This window comes from Onychomys torridus, chromosome 5 (assembly GCF_903995425.1).
Source record: "Onychomys torridus chromosome 5, mOncTor1.1, whole genome shotgun sequence".
Classification (NCBI taxonomy): Eukaryota; Metazoa; Chordata; class Mammalia; order Rodentia; family Cricetidae; genus Onychomys; species Onychomys torridus.
Window position 1 is genome coordinate 39,615,334 of NC_050447.1, and position 23,671 is coordinate 39,639,004.

A 23,671-nucleotide genomic window follows, 5' to 3' on the forward strand; every position below is an offset into this window, starting at 1 on the left:
GTGTACCATCAACTATCAGAAGCAGTTTTATCAAAGCAGTGCATAGCCCAGAAATCTTTTTTTTTTTTTTTTTTAACTAGCAAAGGCTAAATCCACCATGCAGCAGAGTAAAGTGCCGCTTGTAGATTCCTCATTCCCGCCACATTGCAGGTCAGACGCACATGCCAGGAACCCGCCATAGTAGCTCAAACCAGCAGGCTGCAGCTAACTTGAGAGAAACAATTAGGAAGCTGTTTTTAGCTCAGTCTTAGAATCTTTTTCTCAGGTTTTAGGTGGAAATTCTTGCCAACACGTTGGGCACCATTTGTAGTTAGAGTTTTCCTTCTTGGCCCAGTCAGGACAAATCTCTCTCACCCACCAGTCCCATAGTTGCTCAGACCCAACCAAGAAAGCACATAGAAACTTACATTATTTAGAAACTGTATGGCTGTGGCAGGCTTCTTGTTATCTACTTCTTCTATCTTAAATTAACCCATTTCTGTTAGTCTATACTTTGCCACATGGCTTGTGGCTTACCAGTGTCTTTACATGTTGCTTCTCATGGTGGCGGCTGGCGGTGTCTCCCTCCAAACTTCTACTTCTCAGAATTCTCTTTTCTCTTGTCCCGCCTATACTTCCTGCCTGGCCACTGGCCAATCAGAATTTTATTTACACAGAGTGATATCCATAGCAAGTTTCCAAGAAGCCTACACTCCTTAAATCTAGGCTAGTTACAGCCATGCACAAGTATCTGAATCTACATCCCAAGAGTCAGGAATAAGCTGTCCCAGCTCTGTGTTTTATAAACCAAACAAGCTTCCTCTCCAAACAGTAGACAAAAGCTTTCTAAACTAGGCTCAGGACCCAAGGCTCCCCTCACTTTTTAGACTCGGCCTTCACGGTTTTGATATCCAAGAGGAGACCTTTCAAATGGGAAAGGATCCAGCTGCAAGGTGGGCCCTGTACATGGCTGCAGCTGCTGCCTGTGCCCTACCCATCCTAGGAAATCTGAGTGGACGAAGCCAGCCTGGGGTCTGAGGACTCTTCCCTGTCATCCTTGTCCACTAGGAGTACCCAAGGCCTCTGGGCTGCAAGCCTCTCCTGCGGCCATGTCTAGTCTACAAGGTGGGCTGCAGGAAGCCAGAATGTCCCTCACTATGTTCAGGCCAGCTCCATCCATGAATGTCACACTCAAGTCAAACCCAAAGCAGTGCAAGTGACCTGCCGTTGTCCCTCTCTGTAAGGAGCTGGGTGAGGAAAGCAGCCCGCCTGATCTCAAGACTGACAGGGCCTTGAGGCTGTACAGCTCTCCAGTTCTATGAATGAACCTCAGGTGACTCCAGATGTGACAGGGGCCAACATTACATCCCTTAGTGATGGAATGACTTTTTCCACAGTGACTCTCCTTCCCAGTTTAGCCCAGTCCCCAGACTACCTCACTGGTATTGCTGGCAAGCTCCAAGGAAACCACGTTACACTCCTCTTAGCCTAATGACCTTAGCTAATCAAACAGCTTTTCATTCATTCTTCTGGTCCTTCCTTGCTGCCTTTTCCTTTCCTGGGGACATCATGCCTAAGCTTCTACAGCTGAGGCTTTCTGAAACTTCAAGTCTCATGACGTTTCTGACACCAGGTCTATCCTGTAGTGGCCTGGAGCTGTCTAGGGCCTCAGAGGCCCTGTTATAACATTAAAGACATGTGCCACCATGCCCGGCCACTTGCTAAGTTCTAGCGCAAAGTCTGGGATACCTCCATTCTAGATACCCTATCACACTGCCCTGAAGGACCCTAACACTTTCCTTGAAGGCACCATCATTCTTTAAAGATGCCTGCTGGGCTCTTCTGTACAACACAATCATCAGTGGATCTTATAAGATGATCCAAGGCCTGATGGTCCTGACCCATCCCATACCTTTACATCTTTACATGCTTTCTTTTGTGCTCCCATTCATGCAAACTCTCAGTACCTATTGGCTTTTGAGGGCAGAATCGTCTATCCAGTTACTCAGCAGCTTACCTGGACGTCTTCCTGCAAGGCTACCTGCATAGCCCCTACTTCTTTGGACAAGCCTGTCTTCCCTTTACATTTACCCCTGGGAGTAGCCTCCTTGCATATACAGATAACTCCAGCCAAACCCACTTCAGGTCAAAGCACTGTCCAAGCTTTAAAAACTTGCCTCATAAAGCTGGGTGTATTGGCACATGCGTTTAATCTCAGCACTTGGGAGGCAGAGGCAAACAGATGTCTGTGAGTTCAAGGCCAGCCCTCAAAAAATTATAATTGAACCATATTAAATTATCAATTTTTAAAAAAAATTCCAAACTATATATACAACAAGAGTCATTTTATATATGGATGAGAATATTCTATGCAGCCAGTGGACTGGGAAGGCATGATTCATCTTAAACTTGAAGACAGTGTTGTCCAACATAAAGGGATTCCAAAGGATGACAGACTGAGGGGTCATTTGAGCAGACAAGCCTATAGCAAAGTTCAAGGAAGAGAGCACACTACAGGTAGCAAATCATAAGTAGGATTGGAGATTGTAACACTCCCAGCAACTGATACAACTGCACAACAATGCACTAGAGAAAATAGGAACAGTTTTTATCCAAGGTCAGCAATTTTCGAACTGAGCATGCATCAGGCACACCTAAAAGATTTAAGACTGGCTGGGGCTGGAGAGATGGCTCAGTGGTTAAGAGCATCAACTGCTCTTCCAGAGGTCCTGAGTTCAACCACATGGTGGCTCACAACCACCTGTAATGAGATCTGGTGCCCTCTTCTGGCCTGCAAGGACACATGCAGACAGAACACTATGTATAATAAATAAATAAATCTTTAAAAAAAAAAAAAAAAAGACTGGCTGGGCTGTGGCAATGGCACATGCCTTTAATCCCAGCACTCGGGAGGCAGAGGCAGGCAGGTCTTTGTGAGTTTGAGGCCAACTGGTCTACAGAGCAAGATCCAGGACAGGCACCAAAACTACACGGAGAAACCCTGTCTCGAAGAAAAAAAAAAAAAAGAGTTAAGACAGGACTGGAGAGATGGCTCAGTGGTTAAGAACATTTGCTGATCTTCCAGAGGAGTCTGGTTCTTGGCACCCATGTCAGGTAGCTCACAAGCTCCAAGGGACCTGATCCCCTCTTGTGGCCTCTGTGGGTACCTGCACCCCATGTGCATGCACACATACACACAATTGAAGTGCCCTGCTCAGCCCCATGCCCATTATTTTCTAGTCTGTGGTCTGGGAGCCTGGAGAGCTCGCATTGCTAAGAGCCCCAGCCGCTTCTGGGGAGGTGTTTTTCACCCGCCCTAATTAAGCCCATTACTTTCTAGGACACTACAAGAAATATTCCTGCCTAATAAAGTCGACCCTCTAGTTTGGAGTGGACTTCATAGGCAGGAGATTGCAGTGGAGTGGGGAAGACGGAGTGCCTATGCCATACACAGTGCCCAGGTCTGATTGAAGCAGAGGAGGCAGGGCAAATGGGAGAGGCCACAGCTTTCTGTTGCTACAAGGTCTTACAGTGTTGTGAGACCAACATGAAGTCACCATTCCTCTCTGCATCTATTTCCCAAGTGCACATTTTGTTATTGCTTATTTTATTTAGATACTGAGTTTCGCTGTGCAACCCCAGTTATCCCAGAACTCACTATGTTAGCCTGGCTGGCCTGGAACTCACAGAGATCCACTTGTTTCTGCCTCCCAAGTTGCTGGGTAGGATTAAAGGCATTCATCATTTAAAAAGTATTGGGGTTGGGGATTTAGCTCAGTGGTAGAGCGCTTGCCTAGCAAGTGTTCTTAAGAGTAGCCCTGTGGGAAATAAGATCTTCGACACTATTATAAACCCCAGAGACTGTCAAAAGCAAAGCTGTTTTTAATATACTGTTGCTGGGATCTTTCTGGAATCTTACATCAATGAAAATGGAAGAGAGATATCAGTGGACCAAAGCCAGGACAACTTCTGAAAGGCCTGGTCTCAGGTCCAATTCAGTTTCTATTTTAAAACCATAAGGTGGGGTGAGCTAGAGAGTGAGATTGGTCAGGTTGTTAAGGGCAAGGAATCATTGTTCCTCCAGGTCATTCTGTCCCTCTCATGAGCATACCCCTTAATGCTTTGGTGACTGCACGCACCTTCGTGGTGCTTCCATGGGACACGTACCCACCTCAGAGTCTCCAGCCCCTCTTCCGTCCTGAGCAATAATTCTAATACTTCTGCCTTGCCTAGTGTGTTCCATTGCCTTTCCCGTGCTTCAAAGAACCATCTGGAAGCATGTTTGTACCATCCCCTAGGGGCCTGACCAGAGTGTGAAACAGCATGGCCTAAAATAGCATTCTCCAGTGGATAAACTCTGTCTTGTGTGTCAGGCTCTGTCCTATACCAGGTCTCAGTCAGCTGCTCTGACACTCATCAGAGCCTGCAGTTCCCTCGGGACATAGTCTCTCGGCCTTCCTTCTAGCTCTAAACACCGGGACAGCTTGGAACTAGGTGCACACAGATGCAGAGCCAGTGTGCATGTCCTTGGGTGTCTGGAGAAGTGAGTGTAGCCTCTGAGAGGGAAAAGGGGCCTGCTTCCACCGCTCTGAACTCGAGGACCCTGAAGGTCTGAGGCTTGAGGCTGCATCAGCCCAGAAATCTGTATCGCATGCACCTTGGGTAAGCCATCCAAGCCTGTGGAGAGAAGACAAACCAGGAACTGTGACCAAGTGCAATCCTGAGATCAAAATCAGCTCATCAGGTCCATGAAACACCTCTACCCTCTCAGCTGCCCTCACACTTCATCCTTAATTGTTAAAATTTTTATGTGTATGGTGTTTTGACTCCATGCAAGTCTGTGCCTATGTGCATGAAGTACCCTGGGAGGTCAGAAGAGGGTGTTGGATCCCCTGGAACTGGAGTTACAGATGTTTGTAAGTTGATATGTGGGAGCCAGGAACTGAACCCTGGATCCTCTGCCAGAGCCTTATCTCTCTCTGAGCCTTCTCTCCAGCCTTATGCATCCTTTTGTCATTTTAAATTGTCTGTTGATTACACTCAGCTTCTTGACTTTTCCAAAGCTTTTTTGTGTCTTTAGCAACAACCACACAATTTCACCACCCTCATAGGTTACTCTGTCCCCCATATTTCTCAAATTCCTGATACTTAGAACCTGCTAATGAGTTCTAATCCACCAGAGTGCTATCCTCACTGGGCATAGTGCCAGAGCCTGTAATCCTAGCACTCTGCAGGCTGAGGCAGGAAGCCGTTCTGAGTCCTGTGGCAGAGACCCCCATCTCAGAAAACAAAGCAAACAAAATAAAAACCTACCGTGGTTCAGCAATGGAAACTCTGATGAGCTCATTGCTACCTTGTGCTTGGGCTACCAACACTTCCCCACGAACAGCGAGGATTCCTGGAGCCAGCCAAGCTCACAATCCCATCTTACCATCTTTGTGTAGTCCCCTCCAGAGACTCACAACCACAGCTGGAATTTCAAAGGAAGCAGCCAGAGACATGCAGGAAGCATACCACAGAAGCCTGAAGCTACAAACTGGAAAAGGGAGGAAGAGAGAGGGTGGAAGCAGAAGCCGAGAGAGGCAAAAAGAAATTAGACAGGCTTCGGTATTGTCTGCGGTTGAGAAGCTGAGAGGCCCGGGCCTTTAAACTCTGCACAGAATGATCAACAGAAGCTGGATGAGCAGAAGGGAGGTGGGATCCCATCCAAGACCAGGTCCTTCAGCTGAGTATGTTCCCAGATACAACGGCCAGCTGAAGGCTCCTGCCACAAAAATGCAGTGAGGCCGGCATCCTGGAGTCCCGGAGGGGAGCAGCTGTGTGCAGCCGCCACCGTGAACACGGATACAGGTGCTGGATGGCTGAGCCGAGCCTGCTGGCGGTATGTATTTATTTCAGCTGGTACAAAGCAAGGTCACTCACGAGAGAGACACAGGGAGCTGAGCCTGTCTAATGTGGGCACGTCAGTCAAAGCAGCCCCTAATTAACTGATTTGTTCTCTGTTTTGTTTTTTGAGACAGGGTCTCTCTCTATAGCCCTGGCTGTCCTGGAACTTACTGTTTAGACCAGGCCGTCCTGGAACTTACTATTTAGACCAGGCTGGCCTCAAACACATAGAAATCCACCTGCCTCTGCCTCTCAAATGCTGGATTAAAGGTGTGCACCACCACATCCAGTATTTGTAGTTTTCCCCCCTAGTTGTTGAGTATATTTGGATTAATTTGGGTATATTAATCTGGTTTTTCTTTACTTTTTTTTTCTTTCTTGTTTTGAGACAGTTTCACGTTGTAGCTCAAGCTAGGTTGGGATGCATTGCATAGCCCAGGCTGACCTCGGGTTCAGAAGAGATCTCCTGGAGGCGGAGTTACAGACAGTCATGAGTCTCCATGTGTGTGCTCAAGGGAATTGAACCCAGTGTGGTGAAAGCAGCCTGCTCTCAACTGCCGAGCCGTCTCCAGCCCCAGGCTACCCTTGAACTCTAGTCGATCCCCTCTGCCTCAGCTTCTCTAGTGCTGGGACTGCATACATGAGACACCACACCCAGCTTGAGTCTGCCTTTTGATTGTAAAATTTTTAATATTTAAATATACAACAAGTGTATTTGATGAAAATTTAGCATGTAAAGCCAGACGGTGGTGGCGTGCATCTTTAATCCCAGAACTTTTGAGGCCGATACAGGCAGATCTCTGTGAGTTCAAGGCCAACCTGATCTACAGAATGTGTTCTGGGACAGCCAGGACTGTTACACAGAGAAACCTTGTCTCGGGAAAAAAAAAAAAAAAAGAAAGAAAGGATGGAAGAAAATTTAGCATATAAAGTTGTAAATGTAAATTCTCATGAGACATTATAATAGTAATAATTTTAAAAATAAAATGCAAAGTGTTAATGTTAAATGATAATACTTGAATATATTGGAATAAATGCATTATTAAAATTAATTCACCTATTTCTTTTTGGTAGGGCACAGAGCTGGGTTAGAAAATGGTCGTGCAATTTTCACACTGACCACCAGGTGGCAAACCTATCTCAGAATTGCTGAGTTCAGGCTCGCCAGAGGCACATTGGGACTTGGCAGGAGGAAAATGGACCTAGGTTTGTGTTTGCTGTTCTGGTTTTTGTTTTGTTTTGTTTTGTTTTTCGAGACAGGGTTTCTCTATAGCTTTGGAGCCTGTCCTGGACAGTCTGTAGACCAGGCTGGCCTCAAACTCACAGAGATCCACCTGCCTCTGCCTCCTGAGTGCTGGGATTACAGGCATGCGCCACCACCGCCTGGCTGCTGTTCTTTTTTATATTAATTACACTTCACATTTATTTGTATATAAGAAGCTCTCCAACAAGATATGTGTCCTTCACTCTTGGGTCCAAGAGCTCTCCCCTCTGGAGTTGCTGGGACTTTCTTAAAAAGTTGCACTCTTGTTGGAGGTAGGATGTGGGAGTTGGGGGTCTGAGAGAAAGAGATAAATATGATCAAAATACATTGTATGAAATTATCAAAAAGTAAGCAAAAAATATTTTTAAGACTACACTCCTTAGGCTGGGTGGTGGTGGTGGTGGTGGTGGTGGTGGTGGTGGTCAGCACATCTTTAATCCCAGGACTTGGGAGGCAGAGGCAGGCAGATTTCTGTGAGTTCAAGGCCAGCCTGGTCTACAGAGTGAGTTCCAGGACAGCTAGGATCCAGAGAGACCCTGTCTTGAAAAATCCAAATAAATAAATAAATAAATAATAAAAGAAAATAAAAAATAAAAGAAGATTGAACTCCTTTTTGTTTGCTTGTTTGTTTGAGACAGGGTTTCTTTGTGTATCCCTGGCTGTCCAGGAACTCAGTCTGTAGACCAGGCTGGCCTCGAACTCAGAGATCCACCTGCCTCTGCCTCCCCAGTGCTGGGATTAAAGGCGTGCGCCACCACATCTGTTGAAGTTTTTTAAAGTGTATGTGCCAGGCGGTGGTGGCTACCACCTTTAGTCCCAGCACTCGGGAGGCAGAGCCAGGCCTTTGAGTTCAAGACCAGCCTGGTCTATAGAGGGAGATCCAGGACAGGCACCAAAACTACACAGAGAAACCGTCTCGAAAAACAAACAAACAAACAAACAACAACAACCAAAAAAAGTATGTGTGTGTAGGTATGTGTATGTGAGTGTAGGTGCTCGAGGAAACCAGAAGAGGGCGTCATATCCCTTGGAGCTGAAGTTACAGGCAGTTGGAAGCCATCCAATGTAGGTGCTAGGATTTGGACTCAAGTCCTCTGCAAGAACAATAAATTCTCTTAACTCCTGAGCTCTCTCCCCAGCCTCAGCCTGAGGCTATAGGATATTAAATTTCTCTGTTTTTGTTGGGAATAGAACCCAGCCAGGACCTCACACATGCTAGGCAGGTGAGAGAGCAAGACACACTCCATTTTCCCTAACAGCACTAAGGCAGAAGCAGAACCAAGTTCCAGAGAGACAGACACCCAGCTAAGATCTGGTCAAGGCGACCCCTGCACCCCAGGGTGGGTAGGCTGCTGGCCCAGAAATAGTTATGAAGCTAAAACAAAGGCTTAAGCCATCAAAGTCTCCAATAGTGCTGCGAGAGCCTCCAAATGTGTTTGGTCTTCTGTAGTTCTTCTCTTGGCTACATGTTCCTGTTAACTGAAGTATGGCCCTGAAATGCAAAAGGCTTGTATCCCCTAGCTTGTGGTTTTTCCCTTTAAAAACTCTTCACTCGGCCAGGCGGTGGTGGCACACGCCTTTAATCCCAGCACTCGGGAGGCAGAGCCAGGCAGATCTCTGTGATTTCAAGGCCAGCCTGGTCTACCAAGTGAGATCCAGGAAAAGGTGCAAAGCTACACAGAGAAACCCTGTCTCGAAAAACCAAAAAAAAAACAAAAAACAAAAAACAAAAAAAAAAAAACTCTTCACTCTGAGAGCTCAGGGCCATCCTCCTTCACCTGGCTAGCCAGTGTTGGATGCAGACCAAGCGTGGCCTTGCTTGTTTTAATAAACCCCTTTGTAGTTGCATTGGATATTGGCTCTGTGGTGGTCTTGCTTGGGGGGGTCTCAAGACTAGGGCACAACACAGGCACCCCACCACTGAGCTACATCTCCAACCTCTAGTCCTGGATATTAATTAATTAATTAATCAATCAAGCAAGCAAGCATGGTTTTGAGACAGGAACTCACTCTAACAGCTCATGGTTAGTCTAGAATTCTGTATATAGAGCAGACTGGCCTTGAACTCACTGGGAGCTGTTTAATTAAGGGTGTGCCCTGGCCTGAGAGCAATCTTTGGAGTACCCTATTTTAAGTTTTGCTCTTCTTCTTAGCCTTTCTCCTTTTGTTTGACCTCTTTGCACACATTCCACCCCAAATCACAGCCTTAAGAATTCAGTTATCCTGGCAGCCTTGGCTTCAACTCCATACCATCAGAACATCTAGTATTCTACAAGGCAGAGAGAAAAAATACTATGAAGAACCCCAAGAAATAATAGAAAAGAGCCCAGCTCCATGCTCACCAACAGGCCAGGCTAGTGTGCCTATGGCTGACTCGCCCAGAATGACCAGGGGAGACACAGAGAGGAAGCAGAGATGGACCAGGAGCAGTAGTCACAGCTGAGGCCAGTGGCAGAGGCTGAGGCCGGGCTGAGGAAGGATGAAATAGGAAAGAAAGGGCCAGAACCTGCTGTTTCTCCCCACTCTGACACCGTGGGCAAGAGGTGCCTGCCTGCAACAGCTTCTCCATTCCTCAGGGTACAGGGGTCGGGCGCAAGTGAGGAGCCAAGGATGATGGGAAGATCTCCTTGTTCCCATCTTGTCCCTCCTGGTCTTCTCTGGATGCCACTCAGAGACATCCTTGGGGGAGGGGAGTGTGTCCCTGTGTTCTGGAACGTGGGGCCTTTCAAAGGACTCACCTCACTCTCTCTGCTTGATCTTGGGACTCTGATTTCTTCCCCCAGCACTAGTAGAATTAAATACCAAGCAAAGAAAATACTCAAGAAGAAAACCCACTCATTGGGATTACAGATTCCATTAGAAACAGGAACATCAGGGCATGTGGACAAGATTCAAAACAAGCAAATTAAACACAGTAAACAAAAGAAGATGTTAGCAATATCAAATAAATAAAACCATTAAAGAATCCAGTAGAAATGGTATCCAAACTAGAGATATTGACAAGGGAATGGTAGGTAGCTCAGCCCTGTAATCCCAGCACTCAGAAGGCTGAATCAGGAGGGTTGCCATAAATTTGAATACAGAAGGGATTCCATAGTGAGTTTCAGGATCTAAATTCCACAGTGAAACTTTGTCTCAAAACAGACAAACAAGCCGGGCTGTGGTGGGTACACCTTTAATCCCAGCACTCGGGAGGCAGAGGCAGGTGGATCTCTGAGTTTGAGGACAGCCTGGTGTACAGATCGAGTTGCAGGACAGCCAGGGCTATACAGAGAAACCCTGTCTCAGAAAACAAACAAACAACAAAAACAATCTGTTGTGATTGCAGTAACAGCAATAGATGAGCTTAATAATAAAACTAATGCATCAAAGAAATTAGTAAATTAGGTCAGGTTAAGGAACACTCACAGAAGCAGGAAAGAGAAATAAATACTCAAAGACATGTGATGTGAAAGATACCAGGACAAATGCAGTATCTAGTCCAGGAAGCATACATAAAATCAAAGGGGCTATAAATATCCATCTGAAGAAAGAATGGAGGTAAACCCCTCAGATTGCAGAAATCTGACCCAGAGGAGAAGAGGGGGCTGGCATCCTGTAAACCTGCAGTTCCAGTTTTCAGGGCCTGAGGCAGACGGACAAGTGACTAGGAGACTGAGACCAGCCTGGGCAACCCAGTGAGATCCCATCTCAAAATCAAAACCACAGATTTGAGCTGGGGAATGCTCCAGCGCTGTGTCCTCAGGCACGGGAGACAGCGTCAGGCTGGAGGGTCGCAGCTGTGGGGTGAAAGTCCAACAGTGACTGCCACAGGCTGGGGGGAGGGGGCTGATAGGCAGGGCAGCTCTGGGGCTCCTGGTGCTATGAATGTGTGCCATGTTAGGGGAACTGTCAGACTGCACACTTCTGAGACGCGCTTTGTTCTCCATCAAAAAGTGCATGTGGTGGGGGGGGGGGGGGTGCAGCGGGGAAGATTGCTCAGTGCTAAGAGGCCTGTGAAAACAAGAGGACCAGAGTTCAAATCCTCAGGACCCAAGCACAAGTCGGGTGTGGCTGTATGTGCCTGGAATCCCAGCTTTGGGGGACACGGGGCTCCCGGGAGCTTGCTGGCCAGTCACCCTGTCATCTGAAACAGCAAGCTTCAGTTCAGTGAGAGGTCATGTCTCAAAATAAAATGAGGTGGAGAGTGACGGAGGATAACACCGGAAAAGTGTCCTTGTCCTCCATATTCAGGAAGGAGCGTGCGCGTGAGCGCGCATAAACACACACACACACACACACACACACACACACACACACACACACACACCCAGAGATGAAGCACAGTTGGTAGAATATGAGGTTTAATCTTCACCATCCCGTAAACTGGGCATTCATAAATGAATTGGGAAAGCGATGTTATATCACAAGAGAAGGCAAATACAGAGCAAATGTTCCTCATGGTATAGATGAAAACACTACCTGAGTGAATCCAATAGTGTGTTCAAAGGATCCTCTACCATGAGCACGTGGGGTTTGTCCCAAGTGTGCAAAGAGTGATTTGACATGAGAAAATCAGTCAGTGTAATGTACCGTGTCAAGAAAATGAAGGAAGAGGGTCACATGACCATCTCCTCAGTTGATGCAGAAAGGGCCTTGGGCAAATCCAACTTCATTTCATCATCAAAGGCACTCAGCAAAGAAAGACCAGGAGAAAACTTCCTTAACATGGTGAAGAGGCCTCATCAAGAATGCCACAGATTGTATCATCTTCACAGCACTGGGGAAGCAGAGACAAGAGGATCAGAAGTTGAAGGGCATCCTCAGCTACATAGGCAGTTCGAGACTAGCCTGGGACATATGAGCATGTGTCTCAAGAAAGAAAAGAAAGGTCTAGAAAATGGCCCGGTGATTATGACCACTGGCTGTTCTTCTAGAGGACCTGGGTTCAACTCCCAGCACCCACATGGCAGCTCACAACCATCTGTAACTCAAGTTCCAAGGAATCTGAATTCTTCTGGTCTCTGGGGGCACCAGGTATACATGCAGGCAAAATACCCATGGACATAAAATAAAACCTTTAAAAAAAACTCTACAACAAAACAAAACTAGGCAGGAGGCAGAGCCGGGTGGATCTCCGTGAGTTCGAGGCCAGCCTGGGCTACAGAGTGAGATCCGGGATCCAGGACAGGCACCAAAACTACACTGAGAAACCCTATATCAGGTGTGCGTGGGGGGGGTGGGGTGTGGGGGAGTGGCTTGATTCAGTGAGGTAGCACCAAATATCCAAACTCTCAAGAGAAATATCTACAGGGCATTTAAATAATGGAGAGAGAACATGTTTTCTCCTTTTCTCTCTCTCTCTCTCTCTCTCTCTCTCTCTCTCTCTCTCTCTCTCTCTCTCTCTCTGTGTGTGTGTGTGTGTGTGTGTGTGTACAAGCGCATGCATGCATGTGTGTATGGACATGTGGAGGCCCATGGCTGATGTTGGGAATTCTCTTCAATCACTCCTCTCCTACCTTGTTCGGTGAGGCAGGGTCTCTCAGTCAAACCTAGGCAGAAGGATGTCAGAGCCCAGGGATCCCCTGTCTGCTTTCCAAGACTGGAAGCACAGGTGGGCTCCCTCTGACACTTGACATTTACGTGGGTTCTGGACATCCAGAATGCAGTCCTTATACTTGAAAGGCAAGAACTTTAACCACTGAGCCATCCTCCAGCCTCAAAAAGACTCAAACAGGAACCCTGACAGGGACGGTCCCAGAGGCCCAAAGCTGCAGGATCTCCATGACACAGGGCAACAGCAGGATATCCAAGAGGAGCTCCATAGAGGGCCCAGCATCGATAGTGTAGCAGAAACCAGAAGCCTCAACCAGACCAAGGACTCTGCAACAAACACTTGCAAATAAAGATATATAGATAAAAGGGTTTATCAGGCTGGAGAGATGGCTCAGAGGTTAAGAGCACTGCTTGCTCTTCCAAAGGTCCTGAGTTCAATTCCCAGCAACCACATGGTGGCTCACAACCATCTGTAATGAGATCTGGTGCCCTCTTCTGGCCTGCAGAAATATGTGTAGATAGAATACTGTATACATAATAAATGAATAAATCTTTTTTAAAAAGGGTTTATCACTGTGTCACATTACAGCGTCCATGACGAGATTGATTTTTCTTTTTTCTTTTTCCTCTTAAATTGTATTTTATTTTATTTTGAGGGGGAGCTTGCAAGGGCAGAGGATGGATACAAAGGGATGGGGAAATGAATGGGATGGAGATGTGTGATGTGAAAGATACAAAGAATAAATAAAAAAGAAAGTTTAAAAAAATACACAGAGTCACATACATATAAAAATAAAAAAATACAATGTTTTCACAGAAAAAAAAAAAAACCAGCTGTGGGAAATTACAAAACTAAAGCTAAGGACACAGCGGATGGGTTTACATTGGTTGGATAGGTAAAGAAAATGTACGGTCTGTGGGGGGGGGGGCAGTCCTCTCACCCTTCTGGAGCCTGGAAGTTCATCTCGGATTTCACTGCACTGAGACCACAGTGTCAGAGGCGTGAGGGAGGTAGTGTCTTCCATGCTCACCCTCTCAGCCATCTTCTGCCCGGCAGAGCAGCACAGCAGCCTCTGCTCCTCTGTCACGACTCGTCTCTGGGTGTCATCCTAGCCTCTCTCTCAGGAGCCTGTGGTTGAATTTAGGACTCGTGCCAAGATCTGTGATGTAATCCCATCTGCGTGTCATCAAGCCTGGGGACCGGTTGGTAGCTCAGTTGGTAGTGTCTGCCTAGCACCCATGAAGCCCTGGGCTCCATGCCTAGCACCACATACATCCAGCATGGTGGTACAAGCCTGTCCTGGGAAGGCAGGTGAAGCAGATGTTCAAGGTCAGGCTGAAGAGGTGACTCAGAGGTTCAGAGTGCTTGCTGCTCTTGCAGAGGAACTGAGTTTGGTTCCCAGCACCCACATCCAGTGGCTAACCACTGCCTAGAACTCCAGTTTTGGGGGATTTGAGACCCTCTTCTGATCTCCACTAGTACCCACGCTCACTTGCCCCTGGTCTCGGCACTTTCATAGGTAAAATATATATATTTAAATTCATAAATAAATTCATAAAATAAAATATATATTTAAAGTCAGGGCCTTTGTTTTAGTTAGGATTTCTATTGCTATGAAGAAACACCATGACTATGGCAACTCTAATAAAGAAAAACACTTAATTGAGGGGGCTCACTTACAGTTTCAGAGGTTCAGTTCATTATCATCATGGTGAGGAGCATGGCAGCATGCAGATGGACATGGTGCTGAAGAAGGAGCTGAGAGTCCCACATCTTGACTCAGAGGCAACAGGAAGTCAACTGATACACTGGGCGGTATACTGAGCATAGGAAAGCTCAAAGCCCACCCCCACAGTGACACACTTCCTCCAACAAGGCCTGCCCACTCCAACAAAGCCACACCCCCTAATAATGCCACTCCCTATGAGATTATGGGGGCCAATTACATTTAAACCACCACCATCACCCTCAGCTACATAGAAAGTTTGAAGCCAAGCTGGGCGGTGGTGGCACACACCTTTAATCCCAGCACTCGGGAGGCAGAGCCAAGAGGATCTCTGTGAGTTCGAGGCCGGCCTGGGCTACCAAGTGAGTTCCAGGAAAAGGCACAAAGCTACACAGAGAAACCCTGTCTCGGAAAAAAAAAAAAAAAAAGTTTGAAGCCAAGCCGGGCGGTGGTGGCGCACACCTGTAATCCCAGCACTTGGGAGGCAGAGGCAGGCCGATCTCTGTGAGTTCGAGGCTAGTCTGGTCTACAGAGCTAGTCCAGGACAGGCTCCAAAGCTACAGAGAAACCCTGTCTCGGAGAAAAAAAAAAAAAAAAAAGAAAGTTTGAAGCCAACTTGGGATACATCCAAAACTCTGTCTCAAAAACAAAAAACAAAATAGACCATCTTTAAAAATAGCATTTATGGGTTCTAGACACAAGGATAAAATGTCCCTAATGGCCAAAATGTAACTCATTATAATATGTATAAGTACAGTCCTACAGCAGCAGAGGGACATCAGACTCACCCTGCAGACAGGACACATAGTGTTTGGAAAGAGAATGGCTGAGAAACTTTCTGAAACAGATTTTTAAAAGCAAGTAACTTTTTGGAAGTTTTAAGTTTTAAATTCTATTTATTTCTTTTCTTCCTTCCTTCCTTTCTTTCTTTTGTTTTTTGTTTTTTGTTTTTTGGGTTTTTTGTTTTTGTTTTTGTTTTTTTTTTTTCTTTCAAGACAGGGCTTTCTCTGTGTTACAGTCCTAGCTGTCCTGGAACTCTCTTTTAGACCAGGCTGGTCTGCACAGTGAGTTTCCGGCTAGTTGGAACTACATAGTAAGAGAGACCATGTCTTCAAAAAACAAACCAACAAAACAAGTATCAGGGAGGGCCGAGGACACAGCTCAGTAGTAGAGTGCTCACCTAGCAGGCAGTGGGCCTTAGATTCAATTCCCAGTACAGACAGACAGGTAGATAGAAGACCATCAGGAGAAGGCCAGAAGATAGGCAGATTTAACTGTGCGACAGATTAACCAGGTCTGGATGCTTTCCTGGGCAAACAGTGACCTGGCCTCAGGTTGCCTCTATTGTCTTAGCTCTAATGAATGCTCAGGTTGCCTCTGCTGATGGTTGCTCGGGTTGCCTCTGTTATCTTTGCTCTCAGATGTCTGACCTGTGGAGGCCCACAGAGGTTCCTAGTGAGAGCTGAGCTTGCTTTACCCAGCAGAGCTGCATTAGAGGATTGCATAAGCATGCATGGTTACCAGGAGATTGGAAGGGTCTGCACTTGGCTGTGCTAGGGGAGGTCTTTGGCTCCACCCCTTGGCATTCCTATAAAAGGCCCTTTAGAAGAGACAGAAGGGGCCGGTGGATAATGATCCAGGCCCTCCCGAGCTATGCTGTGTTTCTGTCTCTCTCCCCTCTATCCTTTCATCTAAATATTTCTCACTTCTCCCCCATCAAGAGGACCTTGGAGAAAAAGTGGAAGCTGTTCTCTCAACCTGGCCTCTCAAGAAATAAGAGAAACCAGGGGGAAGGGAAACACTTCTTGCAAACATGCTATGACAAAACATCCTTCAAAATTATGTGTGTTGGGCATGGTGGCGCACACCTTCAGTCCCAGCCCTTGGGAGCAGACAGAGGCAAATCTCTGCGAGATTGAGGCCAGCCTGGTCTATAGAGAAACCTTGTCTTAAAAATAAAGAATAAGGGGGCTGGAGAGATGGCTCAGAGGTTAAGAGCACTGACTGCTCTTCCAGAGGTCCTGAGTTCAATTCCCAGCAACCACATGGTAGCTCACAACCATCTCTAGTGAAATCTGGCGCCCTTTTCTGTATACATAATAAATAAATAAATCTTAAAAAAAGAATAAACCAAAATTATGAGTGACTACTGAAAAATAAAATAAAAGGCTCACACCTGTAACCCACCGCTCCCAGCACTTGGGAGGCAAAAGGCAGGAGGATTGCAAGTTCAAAGACAGCCTGGACTCTGAAGTGACTCCTATTTTGTTTTGTTTAATCCCAGATGGGAGGTTGGTTTCATGACATATAGCAAGGAAACAAAAAAAGACTATATTGAAGTGTCCAAAGTACCCACTGAAGATGCTCCCGCTGGCCAAGGAGGGAATATTTAAGGTTCAGTAATAATGACAATAGGTCAGAACCCTCAACTTGTTTATGTGCCCACATGCAATAGCTAACTGGTCACTGTTGCAAGAGAGTGGGGCTGGAGAGATGGCCCAGCAGCTAAGAGCACTGGCTGCTCTTTCCAAGTTCAGTTCCCAGCACTCACATGGCAGCTCACAACTGTCTGTAACTTCAGTCCCAGGGGACCTGACACTCTGTTCTGGCCTCTGCAGACATGCATGCACATAATGTACAGACATACTAGCAAAAGACCCATACACATAAAACAGAAAAGAAATATTAAGTATATATAATTAATATAGATTATTATATACACACATATATAAAGTGGACTGTGAGATGGCCCATTGACTCACATCCTCCCAAGCCTGAAGACCTGAGTTCCATTCCCAGGTTACAGACAGTAGAAGGAGAGAACCAAACCCAGTAAATCATCCCCTGATTTCCACATGCCCACAAATGCATGCACATGCACACATTAAATGAACACAATAACTTCTATAATTGGCATGGGAAAAAATGCTTAAAAACTGGTAAAGAAGGCCAGGTGGTGGTGGCACATGCCTTTAATCCCAGCACTTGGGAGGGAGAGCCAGGCAGATCTCTGTGAGTTCGAGGCCAGACTGGACTATCAAGTGAGTTCCAGGAAAGGTGCAAAGCTACACAGAGAAACCCTGTCTTGAAAAGAAAAGAAAAAAATTGGTAAAGGAATAACTCTTTACCCAGTGTGCTCAGTGTGGACAGTAACACTGGGGCCTTAAGAGACAGATAGGGAGCATCTCTATTGAAGAATAAATGAGAATGAAATGATAAGATCGAGATACCAGCTTGTAATTCTCCAGTAAGGCATTGCTAATGAGGTCAGGCATCCTCACAAGGAGACACCGCTGTCCTGACCCAGGGAGGGCCTACTCCATCAGCAACCTGACAGAGACTGAAGCAAGGGGGATCCGGCCTCTAAACTCCCCAAAGGCAGGAAATACTGTAGACCAGGAGAGGCAACAGTATGGGAGCCAGGCGGGGTGGCCCATGCCTTTAACCCCAGCACTCAGGAGGCAGACACAGGTGGATCTCTGAGTTCCAGGCCAGCCTGGTCCACAGAGTCAGTTCCAGGACAGCCAAGGCTACACAGAGAAAACCTGTCTTGAAAATCAAAATAAACAAAAACAAAACAAAGAAATACAAATGAACAAAAGAAAGGAAGGAAGGAAGGAACAAAGGAAGGGAGGGAGGGAGGGAGGGAGGGAGGGAGGGAGGGAGGGAGGAAGGAAGCAAGGAAGGAAGGAAGGAAGCAAGGAAGGAAGGAAGGAAGCAAGGAAGGAAGGAAGGAAGGAAGGAAGGAAAGAAGGAAGCAAGGAAGGAAGGAAGCAAGGAAGCAAGGAAGCAAGGAAGGAAGCTGACAGGGAGGCAGTTAACATCCAGGGCCAGGAGCTCACAGAGTCTGGGGCAGATGCAGGGATGGGGTCTGAAGCAGGAAGGGTGCTGTGAGGACGTGTATTCTTGGGCAGTGGGGAACAGGGGCCTAAAGGCAGAGAAGTGTCTCCAGCACGAGGTTCACTGTGAGGATGTCACGGCTCGAAAAGTGACTGATCCTCCAGGACTGTGGATGATAGAGTCTGGCCAAGGACTACTTTCAGAGAACACTGGGGTCTAGCTGGTTCCAGTATAGTAGTGGCCTGAGTTATGACCTCGAGTGGAATTCTAAATGGAGGAAGAAGGAAGAAGGAGAGGTCATCGGGGTATATATGTAACCTAGAAAGGAACCAGTAATATGTCTCCTTGGTGGGTGGCAGGGGTAAATCCAGGCTCATGTCCCTGACCACAAAGACACACAGACAGTCAGTGTTCTAATTAGACGATTTTATTGCAGATGCTTGGAAGGGGAGGCAAGAACCACGGATTCAGTTGGCTTCCAAGATCTGCTGAACCCAGGGCATGAGGGCTGTGACTCGGGCATACACGGCAGGAGTGGAGGTGGAGCAGACGCCACTGCCCCAGGACACAATGCCTGCCAGGGTCCAGGCTCCATCCTTCTGGCAGACCAGAGGGCCACCAGAGTCACCCTGCAGAGAGAAAAGGACTTGTCTTCAAACCTGACAAGGATACCTGGACCTGGTGGGGACCAAGGGCAAGTGTAGGGAAGCCCTTGGGGTTCACGGACAGCCCAGCTGTGCTCACGCACTCCTGGAAGGACCTACACATCAAGCCTCCCTCTGTGAGTAGGAGACTCACACAGCTCACAGAGCTGGTAGCAAGGCTGGGTACCCTGTGGGAGGTACAGCACCAGTCTGGGCAGAGGTGCCTCCCAGGGGTGTCTGTGGGCATCAGCTCATCCTTTTCCGGGCACTGGGAAGGCATGAGGTTCAGTAGAGAAGGGCAGAGGGCGGTGGGAACCAGAGCACTGTGGGCCTGTGCTCTCCAGCAGCCTGGCCAGGGCTAGGCAGGTGTGGGAGTGGGTGGGGCAGGGGCTGTACCATGCAGGAGGAGACACCACTGGCGCCTGCGCAGATCATCACATCGGTGATCTTGGATCCCCAGAACTCCTTGCACTCAGCGGTGGACACAATGGGCAGGGCTGCCTGCTGCAGCTTCTCAGGGGTCTTGAGGGCTACAGGGACAGAGGGGATGGAGTCAGGGTCCCTAAGTCCACCAGCAGCCTGGAGAGCACCACTGCTCCTTCCAAGCATGTGTGGGGCAGCTGCTTCAGGTTCCACCACAGGCAGGGCTGGGCCTCCAGCACGGCTGTCATATTGTTCTTGCCCTGCCCAGGCCCAGCCCTACCTTGTGGCCATGGGAAGTGGGTATGTTAGATTTCAAGCCAGCATGGCCCCCACCCTGCTGGAGTCCCAGAGACCCATGATGGGACAGACTTACAGTCAGTTTAGGGCCAGAGAGGACAGGAACCCCTGCTGGGCTGAGGGCTTCCTTCCCCATCAGCAATCCTTTGTTTGTGCTGGGTGAGTTTTAATCTTAGGCCTTCACTGGCACATACTAATTGTTAACTTTATAGATTGCTAGTTAATATATTTTTTTTCCAGACATTGTCTCATTATGTAGCTCTGACTGCCTGGACTCACAGGATCTGCCTGCCTCTGCCTCCCAAGTGCTGGGATTAAAGTGTGTGGCCATGTCCAGCTTTAATTAACAAATTTCAAATTAAGAAATGGAAAATGGGGTTGGGGTTTAGCTCAGTTGTAGAGCGCTTGCCTAGCAAGTGTAAGGCCCTGGGTTCGATCCTCAGCTCAAACAAACAAACAGGGAAAAGAAATGGAAAATGTATTAATGTTGAAGTTTAGACAAAGGAAGGAAGGAAGGAAGGAAAGAAAAGGAAGATATCATGGGGGTCACACCTGGAAGAGCCTGCTGCCTAGGCAGCCTGACCCTTGGGGACAGCCTCTGCTGGACCAGGCCACAGCACACTCACCGTTGTACTTAGTCTTGCCCCAGCCGGTGGTGGCACACATTGTCCCAGCAGGGAAGTCATCATCAGCACTGGGCAAACACACGGCAGACACGGTGTCAGAGAACTGGGCAGGAGTGGCCAGCTTCAGCAGGGTGATGTCATTGCCCACAGTGAATATATTGAACTTGGGGTTCTTGAAAACCTGTGGGGACCAGAAGCTCAGCTGAGACCTAGGAAGACAAGCTGCGTCCCTGTTGGCTCCATCAGAACAGAACAGAAAGAGTTCTAAGGCCAGCCCCAGCCCCACTGTGCTCTGTCCTTCAAGCAGCCAGGGGCTTTCTCTCCTGGCCTTGACCCCCCCAGCTTGTGGGCTGAGCCCTTCAGCCTCGCAGCAGCCTATGTACCTTGGCGATCTTCAGAACCTGGACGTTCTCCTCATCAGAGCCCTGGTCAAACTCGCCGGCAACCACCACATGAGATGTCCTAGGCATCGAGATACATAGGGTGAAGATGAAGAATGGGTCTGGTCCCCTCCCCAAGCCCAAATAAAGCTAGAAGGAGAACCCCAAGCTAGTCTGGGACTCACGAGACCCCACAGTGGGCAGCAGTGACCACCCAGTCTTCACTGATGAGGGAGCCCCCGCAGAAGTGAAAGCCAGTTTTGTCCTGGGGAAGAAGAGGAAGGTCAGTGCCTCCCACCTGGGCATCACCCCAGAATGTTCCTTCAGGCGCCCAGAATCCCGCTCTCACCTGCAGGGACACCTGCCAGGGCCAGGAGCCAGGGATAGCATCCTCTCCATTGACGATCCTGGACAGACCCGTCAGCACAGGTTGGATGGCAGGGACCCCACAGCCTTGGGGGATAGGGATAGTCATGATGTAGAACTCCTCAGCCAACTCAGATCCACTGAGACCATGCCATCTCCCCTGGAAACATCTGGCTCCCCTCTAACATCTTGGCTCACGGCTTCCTCACATACAGCCTCCTGACCCAGTTATCCTCCCAGGAAGGAAAAGAGGCACAGCTGCCCTATCCAGACATATCACAGGAAAGGTACAGAAAACAGGCTGGACCAGTAGACTGTCTTCCTCAACCTCCAGGCTGGACATTACTGGGGAACCTGCCTATTTCGGTAACTAATCATCATGTGAAATTTGGTTCTTTAATTTTTTTTGTTTTGTTTGTTTGCTTGTTGTGTTGTGTTGTGTTTTTCGAGACAGGGTTTCTCTGTGTAGCTTTGCACCTTTCCTGGAACTCACTTGGTAGACTAGGCTGGCCTCGACCTCAGAGATCCCCATGTCTCTGCCTGGGATTAAAGGCATGCGCCCCCACCACATCCGCCGCCTCCTCCTCCTCCGCCACCACTACCGCAACCCGGCTTGTGTTTTGTTTTTTTGAGACAAGGTTTCTCTGTGTAGTCCTAGCTCTTCTGGAAGTTACTCTGTGGACCAGACTGGGTTTGAACTCAGAGATCACCAGCCTCTGCTTCCCCAGTACCGGGATTAAAGAGGCACATCACCATAGCCCACCTCAGTTTCTCAATTTTTAAAGAAAATTAGACTTTGTACGGGTGTCCTGGTATACTCTTCTGATATGAACACTCAGGAGACAGGCAGGGAGATCTGAGTTCAAGGCCGGCCAGGGATACATGTAACACCCTGTCTCAAATTGAGAGAGAGGCAGAGAGACAGAGACAGAGAGACAGAGAGAGAGAGAGAGAGAGAGAGAGGACTTGATTCTACACCATGAAAGAACATGTCACAGAAGAGGGAGCCATCAGGCATCTTGGGCATGCCAGGACACAATTGCTACAGTGGCTATCACATCTTCACAGGGCTTCACAGTTTGTCTGTACATTGGAGCAGTGTGACCCTGTGACCAGCTTAACCACTTCTGGAGTCCTCTGACTCAAGGCCCAGCATCTCTCTGTCTTGTGCACAGAGACAGGGAAATGGACAAGGTCATTCGATGATGACTGATCTACCCCCCAAAGTCACGATAATCCATTTTTATAATAGCCCAACAATGAGCACTAAGAGTGATGTATTCTCACAGCAGAGTATAGTTAAGTGAGTGAGTTGGGTCTCCATGGCAACACGGGTTGATCTGCCACGTTCTGAGTGGAAAAAGAGCATGTTGTAAAACTGACAGAGTCAAATACTGTTTATGTAATTTTAAGGATATTTGCTTATGGATGTACAAATATGTAGCGTGTTTGTATGAGCCTGAAGAGAAATGATTCAGAGTAGGGTGCGGGAGAGGGGAAAGGGAAGCTTGGCTGAATCTGGGTTATCACTTAGAGGCATGAACCACCAACGCCCGGCTTTGGGTTGTCATTGAAAAAGGAGTATTTGGTCTGGTGGTGGCACACACCTTTAATCCCAACTCTGAGAGGCAGAGGCAGGGGGATCTCTTTGAGTTTGAGGCCAGCGTTGTCTACAGATGTCCAGTACAGCCAGGACTACTGAGGCTGAGGAGATGGCTCAGTGGATAAGAGCATTCACTTTTGCATGATGACCTCAGTTCAGTTCCCTGACACCCACGTAAAGAAACAAAGTAGTCTGGTGTAGTGGTAAATGCCTATAGTCACACTGCTCTGAAGGCTGAGGCAGGAGAATTGCTGGAGCCCAGGACTTGGCAGACTGAACAACAGGGTGAGATGGTGCTTCAGAACAAAATAAGCAACAGCAATTAAAACCATAAACAAAACAAAGGGGAGGGGTGGAGAGTCTTCTGAAATTGAGTGTAATGGCGCATGCCTGTAATCTGGCACTTGGGAGATGGAGGCAGGATGAACTACATAAGACCTGTCTCTGCAGGAAGCATCATTTCCGAGTGCTAGGACCACAGGACCCACCACCTCTGGACAATCTCTCCCTTTTTGTTTTCACTAGTCATTTTCTTTGTTTTATAAATGAAAAGCAAAGTGTAAAGGTGGATGTGGTGGCTGGCATCGTCTTTAACCCAAGTACTTGGGACACAAAATCAAAAGGATCCCTCTAACTTTGAACCAGCCTGGACTGCATAGTAAACTCTAGGCTAACCTAGGCTACAGAATGAGACCCGTTCTCAAACGACAAAACAAAAAAAGCAAATGAGGGAAAGGAAACAAAATGCTCAGCATTTGGCAGCATGGTAACTAAGACCCCCAGAAGAGCATCTGACTCCTGCTGTGCCACAGAACCCCACCTCAGCCACATCTGGCTCTACAGCCCACTGCTGGGCCCTGAGCAGGACATGAGGGCCCTGAAAGTCCTCACTGAGGTTTCAGTGTTCTGGTCCTGGTTCAAGCAGGAAAGGTGGAGGATCAGCTCTTTCAGTACAAAGCCCCTTGTTATCTGGCACTTGGGAGATGGAGGCAGGATGAACTTCCCCTGTGATGGGACCTGAGCCCCAGCACTTACCAAAGGTGGCCCCCACAAGGGCAAAGCAGGACAGGAGCCAAAGGAATGCCATGGTGCTGGTCAGAG

The 23,671-nt window shown here is 47.8% G+C and overlaps 1 protein-coding gene across 1 annotated transcript; it reads right to left on the minus strand.

Moving 5' to 3' along the window:
• Positions 1 to 18,635: 18,635 nt before the first annotated feature.
• Positions 18,636 to 23,671, minus strand: LOC118584499 (chymotrypsinogen B-like). The gene is made up of 7 exons (XM_036188787.1): positions 23,606 to 23,671; positions 20,951 to 21,054; positions 20,787 to 20,866; positions 20,605 to 20,683; positions 20,222 to 20,402; positions 19,272 to 19,405; positions 18,636 to 18,860 (listed from the first exon to the last, which is right to left on the minus strand). Exons 1-7 carry the CDS (start codon positions 23,655 to 23,657, stop codon positions 18,699 to 18,701), a joined length of 792 nt encoding a protein of 263 aa, XP_036044680.1. The 5' UTR covers positions 23,658 to 23,671; the 3' UTR covers positions 18,636 to 18,698.

Bases quoted from the DNA above. Each gene is read 5' to 3' on its own strand.
- LOC118584499 (XM_036188787.1), bottom strand. From the start codon at position 23,657: ATGGCATTCCTTTGGCTCCTGTCCTGCTTTGCCCTTGTGGGGGCCACC. The intron at 20,867-20,950 runs GTGAGAGCGGGA...CTTCTTCCCCAG, and splicing joins CCTGGCAGGTGTCCCTGCAG to GACAAAACTGGCTTTCACTT. The intron at 19,406-20,221 runs GTGAGTGTGCTG...CTGTCCCTGTAG, and splicing joins GGGCAAGACTAAGTACAACG to CCCTCAAGACCCCTGAGAAG.